Raw genomic sequence first — 14,813 nt, forward strand, 5'->3', positions numbered from 1 at the left:
GCATATGGGAAAAAAAAAAAAAAAAAAATCGGATATGGGTCGTTTCAGGGTGCAGTCTGAACGTAGTCTTAAGGCGTATTCACACCTACGTTGTTTGGTCCGGACCAAACGAACCAAATTTCCCTTAGTCTGGACCTTTTGGGTTGGTCTGAATACAAACCACCGAACTTTGGTCCGGACCAAACAAGCGGACCGAGACCGAGCTGCAAGGTCAGACTCGGTCCGGACCAAAGGAACCCTGGTGCGGATCTTTTGGAGGTGTGAAAGCAGACCGGACCTAATCCGACAGTTTTGCTTTTTTGTACCTCGGGAGCTTCCGTCGTTTGTCGAGCATTATGGGAAACAGAGTCTTGACACTCCACCGCAAAGTGCAAACACTGTTTCGGTTGTCAAGGGAACCTTACAACAGTCGTTCAGTCATTCAGACCAGTGGTAGGCTAGACTACAGAGTACAAAAAATGAGGAGGGGGCAAACAGTAAAAACTGGTAAAAACATATAGCTTTGATGACATTAAAAAGAATAACAGCACGAAAAGCCTCCATGACTACTTTTGAACTTAACGCTTTGTGCGCGTGTCGTCTCTGACCAATAGCTGAACGACCTCAGGGCGCGTGGCTTTGTTGACAGATTTTGGTCCGCTTACTAAAATGTACAGTGTGAAAGCGAACCGCACCAAAATGAAAAAAAACAAACAAACATTTGGTTCGGACCAAAGCAAGTGAACTATTGAACTATCCTGGTCTGAATACACTCTTATAAATTGAGGTTTTTCACCTGACGTCACAGGGTCATGTGACGCCCCGGTGTCCGCCATTTTGAAGGTCAAGCTAGCTAATGTCAACATCATAGTTGGTATGTTACTGTAGCAATGTTTACGTTCAGTCATTTGGATGACTGTTAAAACCTTTCAGTCTCAAGTTTTTCCTTTACTGTATTTACTAGTTTACTGTAATTATGATCCGGCAGCTATTTACACCGGATCCAGTGTAAATAGCTGCCGGAGCGCGCTCCGGCTTGCTCCCCCTCAAATTAAGCAGCGCGCTCCAGCTTGCTCCTGCAGTGCTCCGGCCGAGGTTCCAGAGCACGCTCCGGCTTGCTCCCAGAGCAAGGCGGAGCGCGCTGCTTAATTTGAGGGGGAGCAAGCCAGAGCGCAGCTATTTACACTGGATCCGGTGTAAATAGCTGCTGGATCATAATTACAGTAAACTAGTAAATCCAGTAAAGGAAAAACTTGAGACTGAAAGGTTTTAACAGTCATCCAAATGACTGAACGTAAACATTGCTACAGTAACATACCAGCTATGATGTTGTTGACATTAGCTAGTGCTAACAGCTAGCTGCTAGTGCACTGCTACAACACAGACACCGACCCTAATAATACAGTTCTTGGTCATTGCCTGGTAACAGCAAATTTATAACGGGCCATGTCTCAACAGACTAAGAAGTTATTTCAATGACATTTAATAACATTTTGTTTATCCTGAGGACCGAAAGTAAATGAAAATGTGAACAAACCTTAGCTGTAATAAGATGGCGACCACCGGCTCCAGGGACGACCCGCTGATGTAGGCATGTTACCCAGCCCGACACAAAATATTTGTAGGCATCCAAACTCTTATACGCTTTCAGATCAATACCTGTGTATGGCGATGGGTTTTTAACGACATAGGTATACAGATCATGTGGGCCGAAGTCAGGTAAAGACGAGGGCTTCGTGTACTTCCGTACGTCAGTGAACAATCCTGGTGGAAGCAGGTAAACGTCGTTCTCTAAAGGCCTCTGCATGCTTGTGCGACACGGCTTTCGCAGACAGTTGTAATTTATTGTTGAGCGGGGATAATAGGCGTGCGCGATGTTATTCACCGGCACAACGCAAGGGGGCGCGAAGTCGCTAGGAGTAGTTGGTGGGTGTGGTTAGTGGAGTGTTTATCCTCCGGTTACTTATAATGACTAGAACTGGAGTCGTATAGATGAACGTACTTCCTCGATCAACCGCTCTTCGTGCTGCTCCATCTTCGCTCGTGTTTTTAAAAATGCCGGTCGTGAAAACAAAACAAACCGGGAAAGTAGGGAAGCGGAAGTGCGTGTACAGCGGATGTAGAGTGGACCAATCAGAGCCCTCTTGTCTGCGAGGCTTCTGCGGTGGTCACAATTTTTGGGAGGTGCGCGCAGAGCGTCTGCGAAGGTGGGGGGCTACGCAGACACTGTCTGCGACACCGTCTGCGAGGACTGGGTTGTCAGCATAAATTGGCCTTAAGCCTGCTAACCTCAATTTTTGCAAACGCCTCTCCCTCTGCTCGCCCTGTAAATACCCGACGTCGCTGGATAGCGAAGGTGTTTTCTGCATCTCGCTCCTTTTTCTTTCATGTTTTTCGTTTGTCGCATTCAAACCGATTCGAGCCGTGACGTCCAAAATGGCAGCATCACATGACTTGGTCACGTGGGTGAAAAACTTCAATGAAGCTCACTTTAAACTAATCAGAAATCCACTCTATACATTGCTAATGTGGTAAATGACTATTCTAGCTGCAAATGTGTGGTTTTTGGTGCAATATCTCCATAGGTGTATAGAGGCCCATTTCCAGCAACTCTCACTCCAGTGTTCTAATGGTACAATGTGTTTGCTCATTGCCTCAGAAGGCTAATGGATGATTAGAAAACCCTTGTACAATCATGTTAGCACAGCTGAAAACAGTTGAGCTCTTTAGAGAAGCTATAAAACTGACCTTCCTTTGAGCAGATTGAGTTTCTGGAGCATCGCATTTGTGGGGTCGATTAAATGCTCAAAATGGCCAGAAAAATGTCTTGACTATATTTTTTATTCATTTTACAACTTATGGTGGTAAATAAAAGTGTGACTTTTCATGGAAAACACACAAAAAAAATTGTCTGGGTGACCCTATACACACAATTATATTATGTATGCGGTTGTGTGTGAACTGTACTGTAGTAAATGAATTATTAGCTAGTTAGCTGAAGGTTAGCATGACTAGCACACAGCTCTTCGGGTTTGTTTGTTGAATATTTGAGTTTATTATCCATCCTAAGCACACGAAGCTTTTTCAAAAAGTCACTTGAAATTAATTTGACAAAAATTTAACAAAAAATTGTAGCAAAGTTGAATTAAACAAACAAACAAAAAGAGAGGTAGCTAGCTAGTTTTGCTAAGTGACGGACCGAACCGGCTGACGCGCAAACCGACTCATCCTGTTTGTGGCCCGATGAGACTGTAAATAAATAAGCAGTAAATAAAAATAAAGGCCGGCGTGCTCACCCCTGCAGTCCTGGGCTGTACGGCCGGGTTTTCCACAGTGAAACCGGGCTGGCGCGGTTCCCGTTCGCCCAGCTGGAGAGAAGGTAATTGATCCCGTACGTGCTGGCTTTGTTGTCGTGTTTCCTCCGGCCCGGGTGGTGCTGGTGGCTGTGCTGATTGTTGTGGTTGTTGAAGCCCGGGCTGAACGGGAAGCGCTTCATGCAGCTGTTCTGCTGGTCCTGATGGGAATACCGCGGGTGATGGTGGTGGTGGTGGTGGTGATGATGATGGTGGTGATTCCGAAGGTGGTTCTGGTTGACGTTGTTTAATTCGCTCAGAGTGAAACACAAGCGGTTTTTGTTGGTCTCGGTAGCCCTGATGGCGGAAGAGGAATCCGGGTAGGAGGTGTCCGAACCCGGGTCCGGCTGAGCCCGGGAGTCCTGCTCACTCGGAACCATTTCACCCGGGTTCAGGCGAGGATTCGAGGCGCTCACGTTGTTGTTATTATTAATCGATAATGTCGCGAAGGCGCTCCGGATCCTGGTGCTGTTCGCATTGCTCTGCTGCGGAGGAAGAGGAGGAGGATGGTGGGCGCTGGATGAACACCCAGCCTCGCTGCACACAGCTTTCCCCTGGCTTTTACACACGTCGCAAAACCCGGCGTGGTGATGGTGAGGAGAGTTAGTCCGGATTCCCTGAGAGGTTTCCCACACATGCATCCATAACGCGTTAGCAGGTCCTTTCTGTTCCGGCTGAATCCAGGCGACCCTCGGATCCATTCAAATTACACTAGCCTAGCCTAGCCTAGCTTAGCTTAGCCTAGCCAGGATAAACACACACCCAGCTGGCCCGGGTCCTCAGATAGCGTCCTCCGGACCAGGAGCGCTTTCAGCAGGACATTAAAAACACGCAGCTCAGGAATGAAGAGCCGAAAACTGAGGACCAATCAGCGGTCTGTCTGTTCCTTTCGGCCTGAGACAGTGGAGCCAATATGGCGACCTCCCATCACTCCTGTTTAACCAGGCTGAAGAGTCCCACACCGACAACCAGCAGCGGTTTTAAACAACACACACACACCGAGAGAGAGAGAGAGAGAGAGTGTCTGAATATCCTTGTGAGGACCAACTTCAACATAGTAATGACTACAGCATTAATACACAGTATATTTACACTTAAATCCAGTATTAACCTCATTAACCAAAAGGAAATCATCATCTCATCTCATTATCTCTAGCCGCTTTATCCTGTTCTACAGGGTCGCAGGCGAGCTGGAGCCTATCCCAACTGACTACGGGCGAAAGGCGGGGTACACCCTGGACAAGTCGCCAGGTCATCACAGGGCTGACACATAGACACAGACAACCATTCACACTCACATTCACACCTACAGTCAATTTAGAGTCACCAGTTAACCTAACCTGCATGTCTTTGGACTGTGGGGGAAACCGGAGCACCCGGAGGAAACCCACGCGGACACGGGGAGAACATGCAAACTCCGCACAGAAAGGCCCTCGCTGGCCCCGGGGCTCGAACCCAGGACCTTCTTGCTGTGAGGCGACAGCGCTAACCACTACACCACCGTGCCGCCATCATCATCTTCTTTTCTAAAATAGCTTTATCAATCAAACTTTTTTCCCTTTTTTTTTGTAAAATTGTAGTCTTTCATTGTGGGGACTTGCCAAATGTGTCCTCACAAGATCAAAATCATCAGACTTCTGATTCTTATGGGAACACTCGGTGGGCACCACCAACGTTTAACACACACACACCGAGAGAGAGAGAGATTGTCGGGATATCCTTGTGAGGACCCACTTCGACATAGTAATGACTACAGCATTAACACACAGTATATTTACACTTAAATCCAGTATTAACCTCATTAACCAAAAGGAAATCATCATCATCATCTCATTATCTGTAGCCGCTTTATCCTGTTCTACAGGGTCACAGGCAAGCTGGAGCCTATCCCAGCTGACTATGGGCGAAAGGCGGGGTACACCCTGGACAAGTCGCCAGGTCATCACAGGGCTGACACATAGACACAGACAACCATTCACACTCACATTCACACCTACGCTCAATTTAGAGCCACCAGTTAACCTAACCTGCATGTCTTTGGACTGTGGGGGAAACCGGAGCATCCGGAGGAAACCCACGCGGACACGGGGAGAACATGCAAACTCCGCACAGAAAGGCCCTCGCCGGCCCCGGGGCTCGAACCCAGGACCTTCTTGCTGTGAGGCGACAGCGCTAACCACTACACCACCGTGCCACCCTGTCATCATCATCTTCTTTTCTAAAATAGTTTTATCAATCAAACTTTTTTCCCTCTTTTTTTCTGTAAAATTGTAGTTTTTCATTGTGGGGACTTGCCAAATGTGTCCTCACAAGATCAAAATTGTCAGACTTCTGTTTCTTATGGGAACACTTGGTGGGCACCACCAACATTTAACACACACACACACACACACACACACACACACACACACACACACACACACAGAGGGTTTGTCTGAATATCCTTGTGAGGACCCACTTCAACATAATTATGAATACAGTATTAACACAGTATATTTACACTTAAATCTAGCATTAGTATAGGCAATTGTATGGGGCCGAGTAAAATTAAGGATTAATTTCACGAGTGATTTAGAAGTTTTGAAAATGTCAAAACTTTGAAATCACGAGTGAAATTGATCCTTAATTTTACGAGGAACCATACGATTACTTGTTTATAATATATAGGGCCAAATTCACACTTCAGAAGCCGTTCAAGTTCACAACATTTGTCATTCATGTTTTCTGAACCAATCAGGGCGCAAGACTATCTTGCGCGTTTGAATCAGTTTCTAAAGCGTCTTTCATCATGACACGGCGACACGACACAAGGATTTTGGACAGGATTTTAACATCTTTCAGGATTAATCCCGGATATTTCTCTTGTCTCAGATGCCGGTCCAATGCTGCCTGCAGTACTTTAAGAGAGTCTGGTTCGTAGTTTTCCCCATTTTCTTTCCTCACTTCTGCATAAAGCTGTGACAGCACCTTGTCTAACTCACAGCATTCATATGCCACTAGAGAGTCATTTACGGTATTTGTCTTTCTGCGGCCCATTTCTTAAACACGGAAAGCCAAAAATTCGTACTTTTTTGGTATTTTCATTTTCGCTTGCAGCTTTCAATTGGTTTATAATTTTTTTTGTCAAATATAGCGAAACGTGGCATTGCAGAGTCGGCCATTTTGTTGACAAAATTTGCTAATTTTTGTAACCGTAACCAAGCAATGAACTAGCCAATAGCATTTCAGAAAGGAAAAAAGCCCTCCTTGATTGACCAATCAGAATTGAGTAATTTGACCCTATGTATTATAAACCTCATTAACCAAAAGGAAATCATCATCTTTGTTAAAATAGCTTTATCAATCAAACTTTTTTCCCTTTTTTTTTGTAAAATTGTAGTTTTTCATTGTGGGGACTTGCCAAATGTGTCCTCACAAGATCAAAATTGTCAGACTTCTGATTCTTGTGGGAACACTTATGGCCCTTTTCCACTACCCTTTTTCAGCTCACTTCAGCTCACTTCAGCCCGACACGGCTCGCGTTTCGACTACCAAAAACCAGCACGACTCAGCTCGTTTCAGCCCTGCTTAGCCCCTAATGGCCCTTTTCCACTACCCTTTTTCAGCTCACTTCAGCTCGCTTCAGCTCACTTCAGCCCGACACGGCTCGCGTTTCGACTACCAAAAACCAGCACGACTCAGCTCGTTTCAGCCCTGCTTAGCCCCTAAAACTCGCACCGTTTTGGAGTGGGGCTGAAGCGAGCCAAACTGTGCCGACTGAGGTTGGGGGCGTGAGCAGACACTCCCCTGTGCACTGATTGGTGAGGAGGCGTGTCCTCACATGCCCCGCGAGCACGCTGGGATCTGTAAACACCGCAAACCCGGAAGGAGAAGAATTATGAATTACGAGAATTTCTGAAGCCTTATGCGCCTCGCCTCATCTATACGCTCTTGCCAGTATCTGTCCGCGTTGTCGGTGACAACAAGCCACAGCACCAAGACCAGCAACACTAACGACTCCATGTCCTCCATGTTTATTGTTTACTATCCGGGTCGTGAGACTACCGCTTAAAAGCTCACTGAATCAGTGACATACAGAGCATCGTGGACGAGTTCGCGGAGCGCAAGGCTCGCCGTATGCCCTTCAAATAATGCGCGCAGTAGGCTATTGATGTTTTATTATGAGCCATGTACAGTATGTCGCCTAATGTTTTTTTGTTTCTGAGTTACATGTTCGTTTGAAGGACTTAATGTACAAAATAACATAGTTGCACCCCGTAGTGTTGAAATTGGTAAACACAGTGCATTCAGTGAGGTTTGCACCGCCCTCCTTTTATTTCTGACTCTTCCTGTCACCGTTGCAACCTCTGAGCGCTCATTCGTATGCCCTTCAAATAATGTGCGCAGTATAGGCTATTGATGTTTTATTATGAGCCATGTACAGTATCCTAATGTTTTTTGTTTCTGAGTTACATGTTCGTTTGAAGGACTTGATGTACTAAATAACATAGTTGCACCCGGTAGTGTTGAAATTGGTAATCACCGCAGTTGCGGACATTTTGTAGCCTAAAATGATGTTATGATAAGCTTTAATAAAATGCCCGGTCATTTGCCCCGCCCCCGGCCCGGCTCTGACTTGTTCCGCCACTGTCACTGATGTCACTGTTTGCGCTGCTTAACGACATCACGTGATGCCCACCCACTTTCGCTAACTCCACCCAATGTGTCCACCCACTTCCAGCCAGCACGGTTCAGCGCGGTTGTAGTCGAAATGCAACTCCAACAGCCCCGCTCAGCTCGACTCGGCACGGCACGGCTCAGCCGCGTTTGTAGTGGAAAAGCGGCATAAAACTCGCACGGTTTTGGAGTGGGGCTGAAGCGAGCCAAACCGTGCCGAGTGAGGCTGGGGGCGTGAGCAGACACTCCCCTGTGCACTGATTGGTGAGGAGGCGTGTCCTCACATGCCCACACACGCCCCGCGAGCGCGCTGGGATCTGTAAACACCGTAAACCCGGAAGAAGAAGAATTACGAATTACGAGAATTTCTGAAGCCTTATGCGCCTCGCCTCATCTATACGCTCTTGCCAGTATCTGTTGGCGTTGTCGGTGACAACAAGCCACAGAACCAAGACCAGCAACACTAACGACTCCATGTCCTCCATGTTTATTGTTTACTATCCGGGTCGTGAGACTACCGCTTAAAAGATCACTGAATCAGTGACATACAGAGCATCGTGGACGAGTTCGCGGAGCGCAAGGCTCGTCGTATGCCCTTCAAATAATGCGCGCAGTAGGCTATTGATGTTTTATTATGAGCCATGTACAGTATGTCGCCTAATGTTTTTTTGTTTCTGAGTTACATGTTCGTTTGAAGGACTTAATGTACAAAATAACATAGTTGCACCCCGTAGTGTTGAAATTGGTAAACACAGTGCATTCAGTGAGGTTTGCACCGCCCTCCTTTTATTTCTGACTCTTCCTGTCACCACTCTGAGCGCTCATTCGTATGCCCTTCAAATAATGCGCGCAGTAGGCTATTGATGTTTTATTATGAGCCATGTATACAGTATCCTAATGTTTTTTGTTTCTGAGTTACATGTTCGTTTGAAGGACTAGATGTACTAAATAACATAGTTGCACCCGGTAGTGTTGAAATTGGTAAACACCGCAGTTGCGGACATTTTGTAGCCTAAAATGATGTTATGATAAGCTTTAATAAAGGGCCCGGTCATTTGCCCCGCCCCCGGCCCGGCTCTGACTTGTTCCGCCACTGTCACTGATGTCACTGTTTGCGCTGCTTAACGACATCACGTGACGTCCACCCACTTTCGCTAACTCCACCCAATGTGTCCACCCACTTCCAGCCAGCACGGTTCAGCGCGGTTGTAGTCGAAATGCAACTCCAACAGCCCCGCTCAGCTCGACTCAGCTCGACTCGGCACGGCACGGCTCAGCCGCGTTTGTAGTGGAAAAGCGGCATTAGTGGGCGCCACCAACATTTAACACACACACACCCCGAGAGAGAGAGAGATTGTCTGAATATCCTTGTGAGGACCCACTTCGACATAGTAATGAATACAGCATTAACACACAGTATACAGTGGGGCAAAAAAGTATTTAGTCAGCCACCAATTGTGCAAGTTCTCCCACTTAAAAAGATGAGAGGCCTGTAATTTTCATCATAGGCACACTTCAACTATGAGAGACAGAATGGGGGGAAAGAATCCAGGAAATCACATTGTAGGATTTTTAATGAATTAATTGGTAAATTCCTCTGTAAAATAAGTATTTGGTCACCTACAAACAAGCAAGATTTCTGGCTCTCACAGACCTGTAACAACTTCTTTAAGAGGCTCCTCTGTCCTCCACTCGTTACCTGTATTAATGGCACCTGTTTGAACTCGTTATCAGTATAAAAGACACCTGTCCACAACCTCAAACACTCACACTCCAAACTCCACTATGGCCAAGACCAAAGAGGTGTCAAAGGACACCAGAAACAAAATTGTAGACCTGCACCAGGCTGGGAAGACTGAATCTGCAATAGGTAAACAGCTTGGTGTGACGAAATCAACTGTGGGAGCAATTATTAGAAAATGGAAGACATACAAGACCACTGATAATCTCCCTCGATCTGGGGCTCCACGCAAGATCTCACCCCGTGAGGTCAAAATGATCACAAGAACAGTGAGCAAAAATCCCAGAACCACACGGGGGGACCTAGTGAATGACCTGCAGACAGCTGGGGCCAAAGTAACAAAGGCTACCATCAGTAACACACTACACCGCCAGGGACTCAAATCCTGCAGTGCCAGACGTGTCCCCCTGCTTAAGCCAGTACATGTCCAGGCCCGTCTGAAGTTTGCTAGAGAGCATTTGGATGATCCAGAAGAGGATTGGGAGAATGTCATATGGTCAGATGAAACCAAAATAGAAATTTTTGGTAAAAACTCAACTTGTCTGGAGGAGAAAGAATGCTGAGTTGCATCCAAAGAACACCATACCTACTGTGAAGCATGGGGGTGGAAACATCATGCTTTGGGGCTGTTTTTCTGCAAAGGGACCAGGACGACTGATCCGTGTAAAGGAAAGAACGAATGGGGCCATGTATCATGAGATTTTGAGTGAAAACCTCCTTCCATCAGCAAGGGCATTGAAGATGAAACGTGGCTGGGTCTTTCAGCATGACAATGATCCCAAACACACCGCCCGGGCAACGAAGGAGTGGCTTCGTAAGAAGCATTTCAAGGTCCTGGAGTGGCCTAGCCAGTCTCCAGATCTCAACCCCATAGAAAATCTTTGGAGGGAGTTGAAAGTCCGTGTTGCCCAGCGACAGCCCCAAAACATCACTGCTCTAGAGGAGATCTGCATGGAGGAATGGGCCAAAACACCAGCAACAGTGTGTGAAAACCTTGTGAAGACTTACAGAAAACGTTTGACCTCTGTCATTGCCAGCAAAGGGTATATAACAAAGTATTGAGATGAACTTTTGTTATTGACCAAATACTTATTTTCCACCATAATTTGCAAATAAATTCTTTAAAAATCAGACAATGTGATTTTCTGGATTTTTTTTTCTCATTTTGTCTCTCATAGTTGAAGTGTACCTACAGTATGATGAAAATTACAGGCCTCTCTCATCTTTTTAAGTGGGAGAACTTGCACAATTGGTGACTGACTAAATACTTTTTTGCCCCACTGTATTTACACTTAAATCCAGTATTAACCTCATTAACCAAAAGGAAATCATCATCTTCAAAAAATAGTTTTATTGATAAAACTATCATTATTTTGGTAAAATAGTAGTTTTTCCTTGGTGGGGACTTGCCAAATATGTCCTCACATTATCAAAATAGTCAGGCTTCCGAGCCTTGTGGGAACACTTGGTGGGCCACACACACACACACGTGAATTTGTTTTAATATCCTTTTAAGGACCCTCCTTTAAAATAGCTATTATATTACAAATTAGTATAAATATTGTGATTGTAGAAAATCCAGTGTGCTGATTGGTCAAGAAATTCAGACTATTTCTTGATAATCACCTTGAGTGACTCGGCGAAATGGCGGCCAATCGGTTTGTCACTGTAATTGAGGAAGAATTACAAATTATGAAAGAAATGCTGTTCCTAAAAGCACTAAAGATGCTTCGACGTTTACTCTAAAATTGTGGGTGGTGTAGTGGTTAGCACCATTATCTCCCAGCAAGAAGGTCCTGGGTTCGAGCACAGGGGCTGACAGACGCCTTTCCTTGTAGAGTTTGCATGTTCTCCCTGTGTCTGTGTGGGTTTCTTCAGGATGATCCAGTTTCCCCCAAAGACAAAGCCTTTTTTATTGTAAAATTGCAGTTTTTCTCTTTGTATGGACTTACCAAATTTCCTGTTCTTGTCAGCTACAAATGACCGCCAAAGCACGCACAGGTGCACACACACACATTCAGAAAACATTCGCTCTTCCTCATCAATAAAACGCAGTGTCTACTTTTCCCAGATTACACAGAAATAGCGTGTTAACAATATCGCAAATAGCCTATTACTCCAAGCATCATATCGGTCGATATCCTTATACCAGTACCTGGGGAAAAACAGGAAGATCCAATGCATGAAAAGAAATATTTTTCTCCCAAATTTTCATCATATGTACATTTCTTATGTACAAATAAAAATAAAATAGAATGTTGAATGCTGTTATCGATAAGAAATGGTTTTGTGATGCATTACCAATGGCATGACATCAAAGTTGATTTATTTTCCCATAACAGCATGTCCCACAGTATTTTATACCCCTTAAACAACATCAGTTTGCCAACGATGGATGACGATTTGTCATTTTATTAATGAATGACGTCATAATTGTTAACTCTTTATTAGGTACATTTCATATTGCATAACGTTCCTGAGACAAATAATCAGATGTTATAGCTCTATAAATAAGGTAATAATAATAATAAATAAATAAATAAAACACACGGGGCGGCACGGTGGTGTAGTGGTTAGCGCTGTCGCCTCACAGCAAGAAGGTCCTGGGTTCGAGCCCCGGGGCCGGCGAGGGCCTTTCTGTGTGGAGTTTGCATGTTCTCCCCGTGTCCGCGTGGGTTTCCTCCGGGTGCTCCGGTTTCCCCCACAGTCCAAAGACATGCAGGTTAGGTTAACTGGTGACTCTAAATTGAGCGTAGGTGTGAATGTGAGTGTGAATGGTTGTCTGTGTCTATGTGTCAGCCCTGTGATGACCTGGCGACTTGTCCAGGGTGTACCCCGCCTTTCGCCCATAGTCAGCTGGGATAGGCTCCAGCTTGCCTGCGACCCTGTAGAAGGATAAAGCGGCTAGAGATAATGAGATGAGATGAGAAAAAAACACACCACAGTGAAACCTCCTGTTCCAAGCACTGACACTGGAGACTCCTTCCATGAATGTTCAATAAATTTTTCACAGAAAGCTTCACCATTAAAAAAAGGATTACATTCTTTGTTGTTGAACATTTTTATACCCTTTTTAAAATTACATGTTTTTTATAAACCCCCCCCCCAAAAAAAATTCATTTTCTGCATCTACAGTATAACCTTACAGTGAGAATGGTGAAAAGATAAAAATCATTCATTCTTCTTCATAACTGCTTTATCCTGGTTAAGGTCACAGTGGATCCAGAGTCTATCCGGGGAACATAAGGTGCAAGTTGGGAATACACCCTGTATGGACACGTTCCTTGTGTTAAATATCTGAGTAAATCCCTCAAGCCAATGTACAGATGAATAAATCCTGCCCGTACCTGCTTCTTGAACTCAGAGCTTCCTTCAGTGTGACAGTGTTGGCGTAACAGATGGATGGAAGTCGGCCAATCGATTTCTTTTATAGGATGATGGAGAAAAGGCTTCCTTCATATCGCCATTAAAATGATAGCTTTATTTTACACAAGCTTTAAAATCATTCAAGTCATTCAATAAAATTAATAACAAATTATTTCCCATTATCCCATTAATCACAAGCTGAACAGGCAGATTTGTCAAAATCATTGTTTGAGCATGCAAGCTGATTACTCCTCTCATTCATGTTTATTCTTTCACTACCATGTGGGGGAAGCAGTAGCCTAAAGGTTAGCGAAGCAGCTTTGAGACTAAAAGGTCACCGGTTCAATTCCCTGGACCAACAGGAATGGCTGAAGTGCCCCTGAGCAAGGCACCTAACCCCCACTTGCTCCCTGGGTGCTGTGATATAGCTACCCCCTACTCTGGGTATGTGCATGTATTCACTGCTTCAGATGGGTTAAATGCAGAGGAGGAGTTTTGCTGTGTTTGAGTGTACATGTGACAAAAATAAAGGCTTCTTCTTACTGTAATTATCCATCCTTTAACATGAATGAATGAACCCTTTATTGTCACTGTTACCAGTGAAATTGACCATCAACCTGTCCTTACAGAGGGGGAACAGTACAGGAAGACAGGGATAAAAGAAAAAGAAACACAGTAGTAGCATGAGGAAAGATGAGGGAAAAAAAAGAACACCCCCCCCCCACTACGCTCCTATCAGGAGTACAGTGTGGGAGCATTTAAAAAACCTCCGCACAAGCACACAATAACACAAGTACACTTTAAAACATGGGACTTGAGGGGGGGAAAGGGGGGGGATGAGGTAGAGGTAACCCAGCGCAAGCAAGCAGCCATCCGCTCCTGCAGCCATGCAAGCGGTGCTGGTCACGCACCCGCTTGTCACACTGGGGGTGAAAAACGGCGACCGCGGAAAATTGGGGAAGGAATGCGAAGAATGCGAGAGTGTCTCCCAGCAGTGACCTTCTGGGGGAAATGTTTCTCCAGCAACGGCCTTGATCGAGGCCGGTGCTGTTCAGGAAGCCGAATGTCGATAAGATACAGATTGTTTGGTCTTTTGAACAGACTCAGTCTTTACACGTCCACACCACTCGTCCATATCTGTCCATTTCTGTCCATTTCAATTCCATTTGGTCTCCGAAATACTTATTCCTTGCAAAGCCGAAAGCGTCTCCAAGATGGCAACCATGTTGTGGTTCAAGTTCTATAGCCACAGTCTGAGTGCCGACAGCTTTGCCCACCGCTTTAATCATATCGGGCAGCTTTGTGGGGCTTTGAACAGCTGTCACCGTTGTCTGATTTCCTCGATATACCAGGGCAATGCCTAATCCAATCAGCAAAAGTCTGGTAATCATGGTTCCGAATAGGTAGATATCTCCAATGTCCTCCACAGATGTTCCGGCAGGACAGGTGGGTTCCCCCGAACCCAGAAACTGTGTCAATTTCATTAGGAGACCAGTTTATCAAATCCATGCTTTTTTTTTAACATCTCATTGTTTCAGATTAATAACCTTCTTCCAGTATAATACCTCCTCTGAGGGTCCATAATTATTAACCCACCATACAGAAATCACTTCCTCGAGCCCAGTCACTCAGCTTGCAAAGGTTCCAAATTACAAGGAACCACAGAGAATTTTCAAGATTCATAGAACCATAGTTACATGTGGACAGTATTTTACTCA

The 14,813-nt window shown here is 45.2% G+C and overlaps 1 protein-coding gene across 3 annotated transcripts in view; it reads right to left on the reverse strand.

The window, feature by feature from the left end:
* Nucleotides 1-4,308, reverse strand: part of tent4a (terminal nucleotidyltransferase 4A) — a 62,319-nt gene extending 58,011 nt beyond the window's left edge. For 2 of the 3 annotated variants that reach the window (XM_060904685.1, XM_060904684.1), the window contains exon 1: nt 3,276-4,307. In XM_060904685.1, the coding sequence (XP_060760668.1) occupies nt 3,276-4,033 (758 nt within the window). In that variant the 5' untranslated portion in view covers nt 4,034-4,307. Of the gene's footprint in view, nt 1-3,275 lie in introns of all 3 variants that reach the window. The other variant, XM_060904683.1, reaches the window with a different exon arrangement.
* Between the last annotated feature and the right edge of the window lie 10,505 nt (nt 4,309-14,813).

Source organism: Neoarius graeffei, chromosome 22 (assembly GCF_027579695.1).
Source record: "Neoarius graeffei isolate fNeoGra1 chromosome 22, fNeoGra1.pri, whole genome shotgun sequence".
Classification (NCBI taxonomy): Eukaryota; Metazoa; Chordata; class Actinopteri; order Siluriformes; family Ariidae; genus Neoarius; species Neoarius graeffei.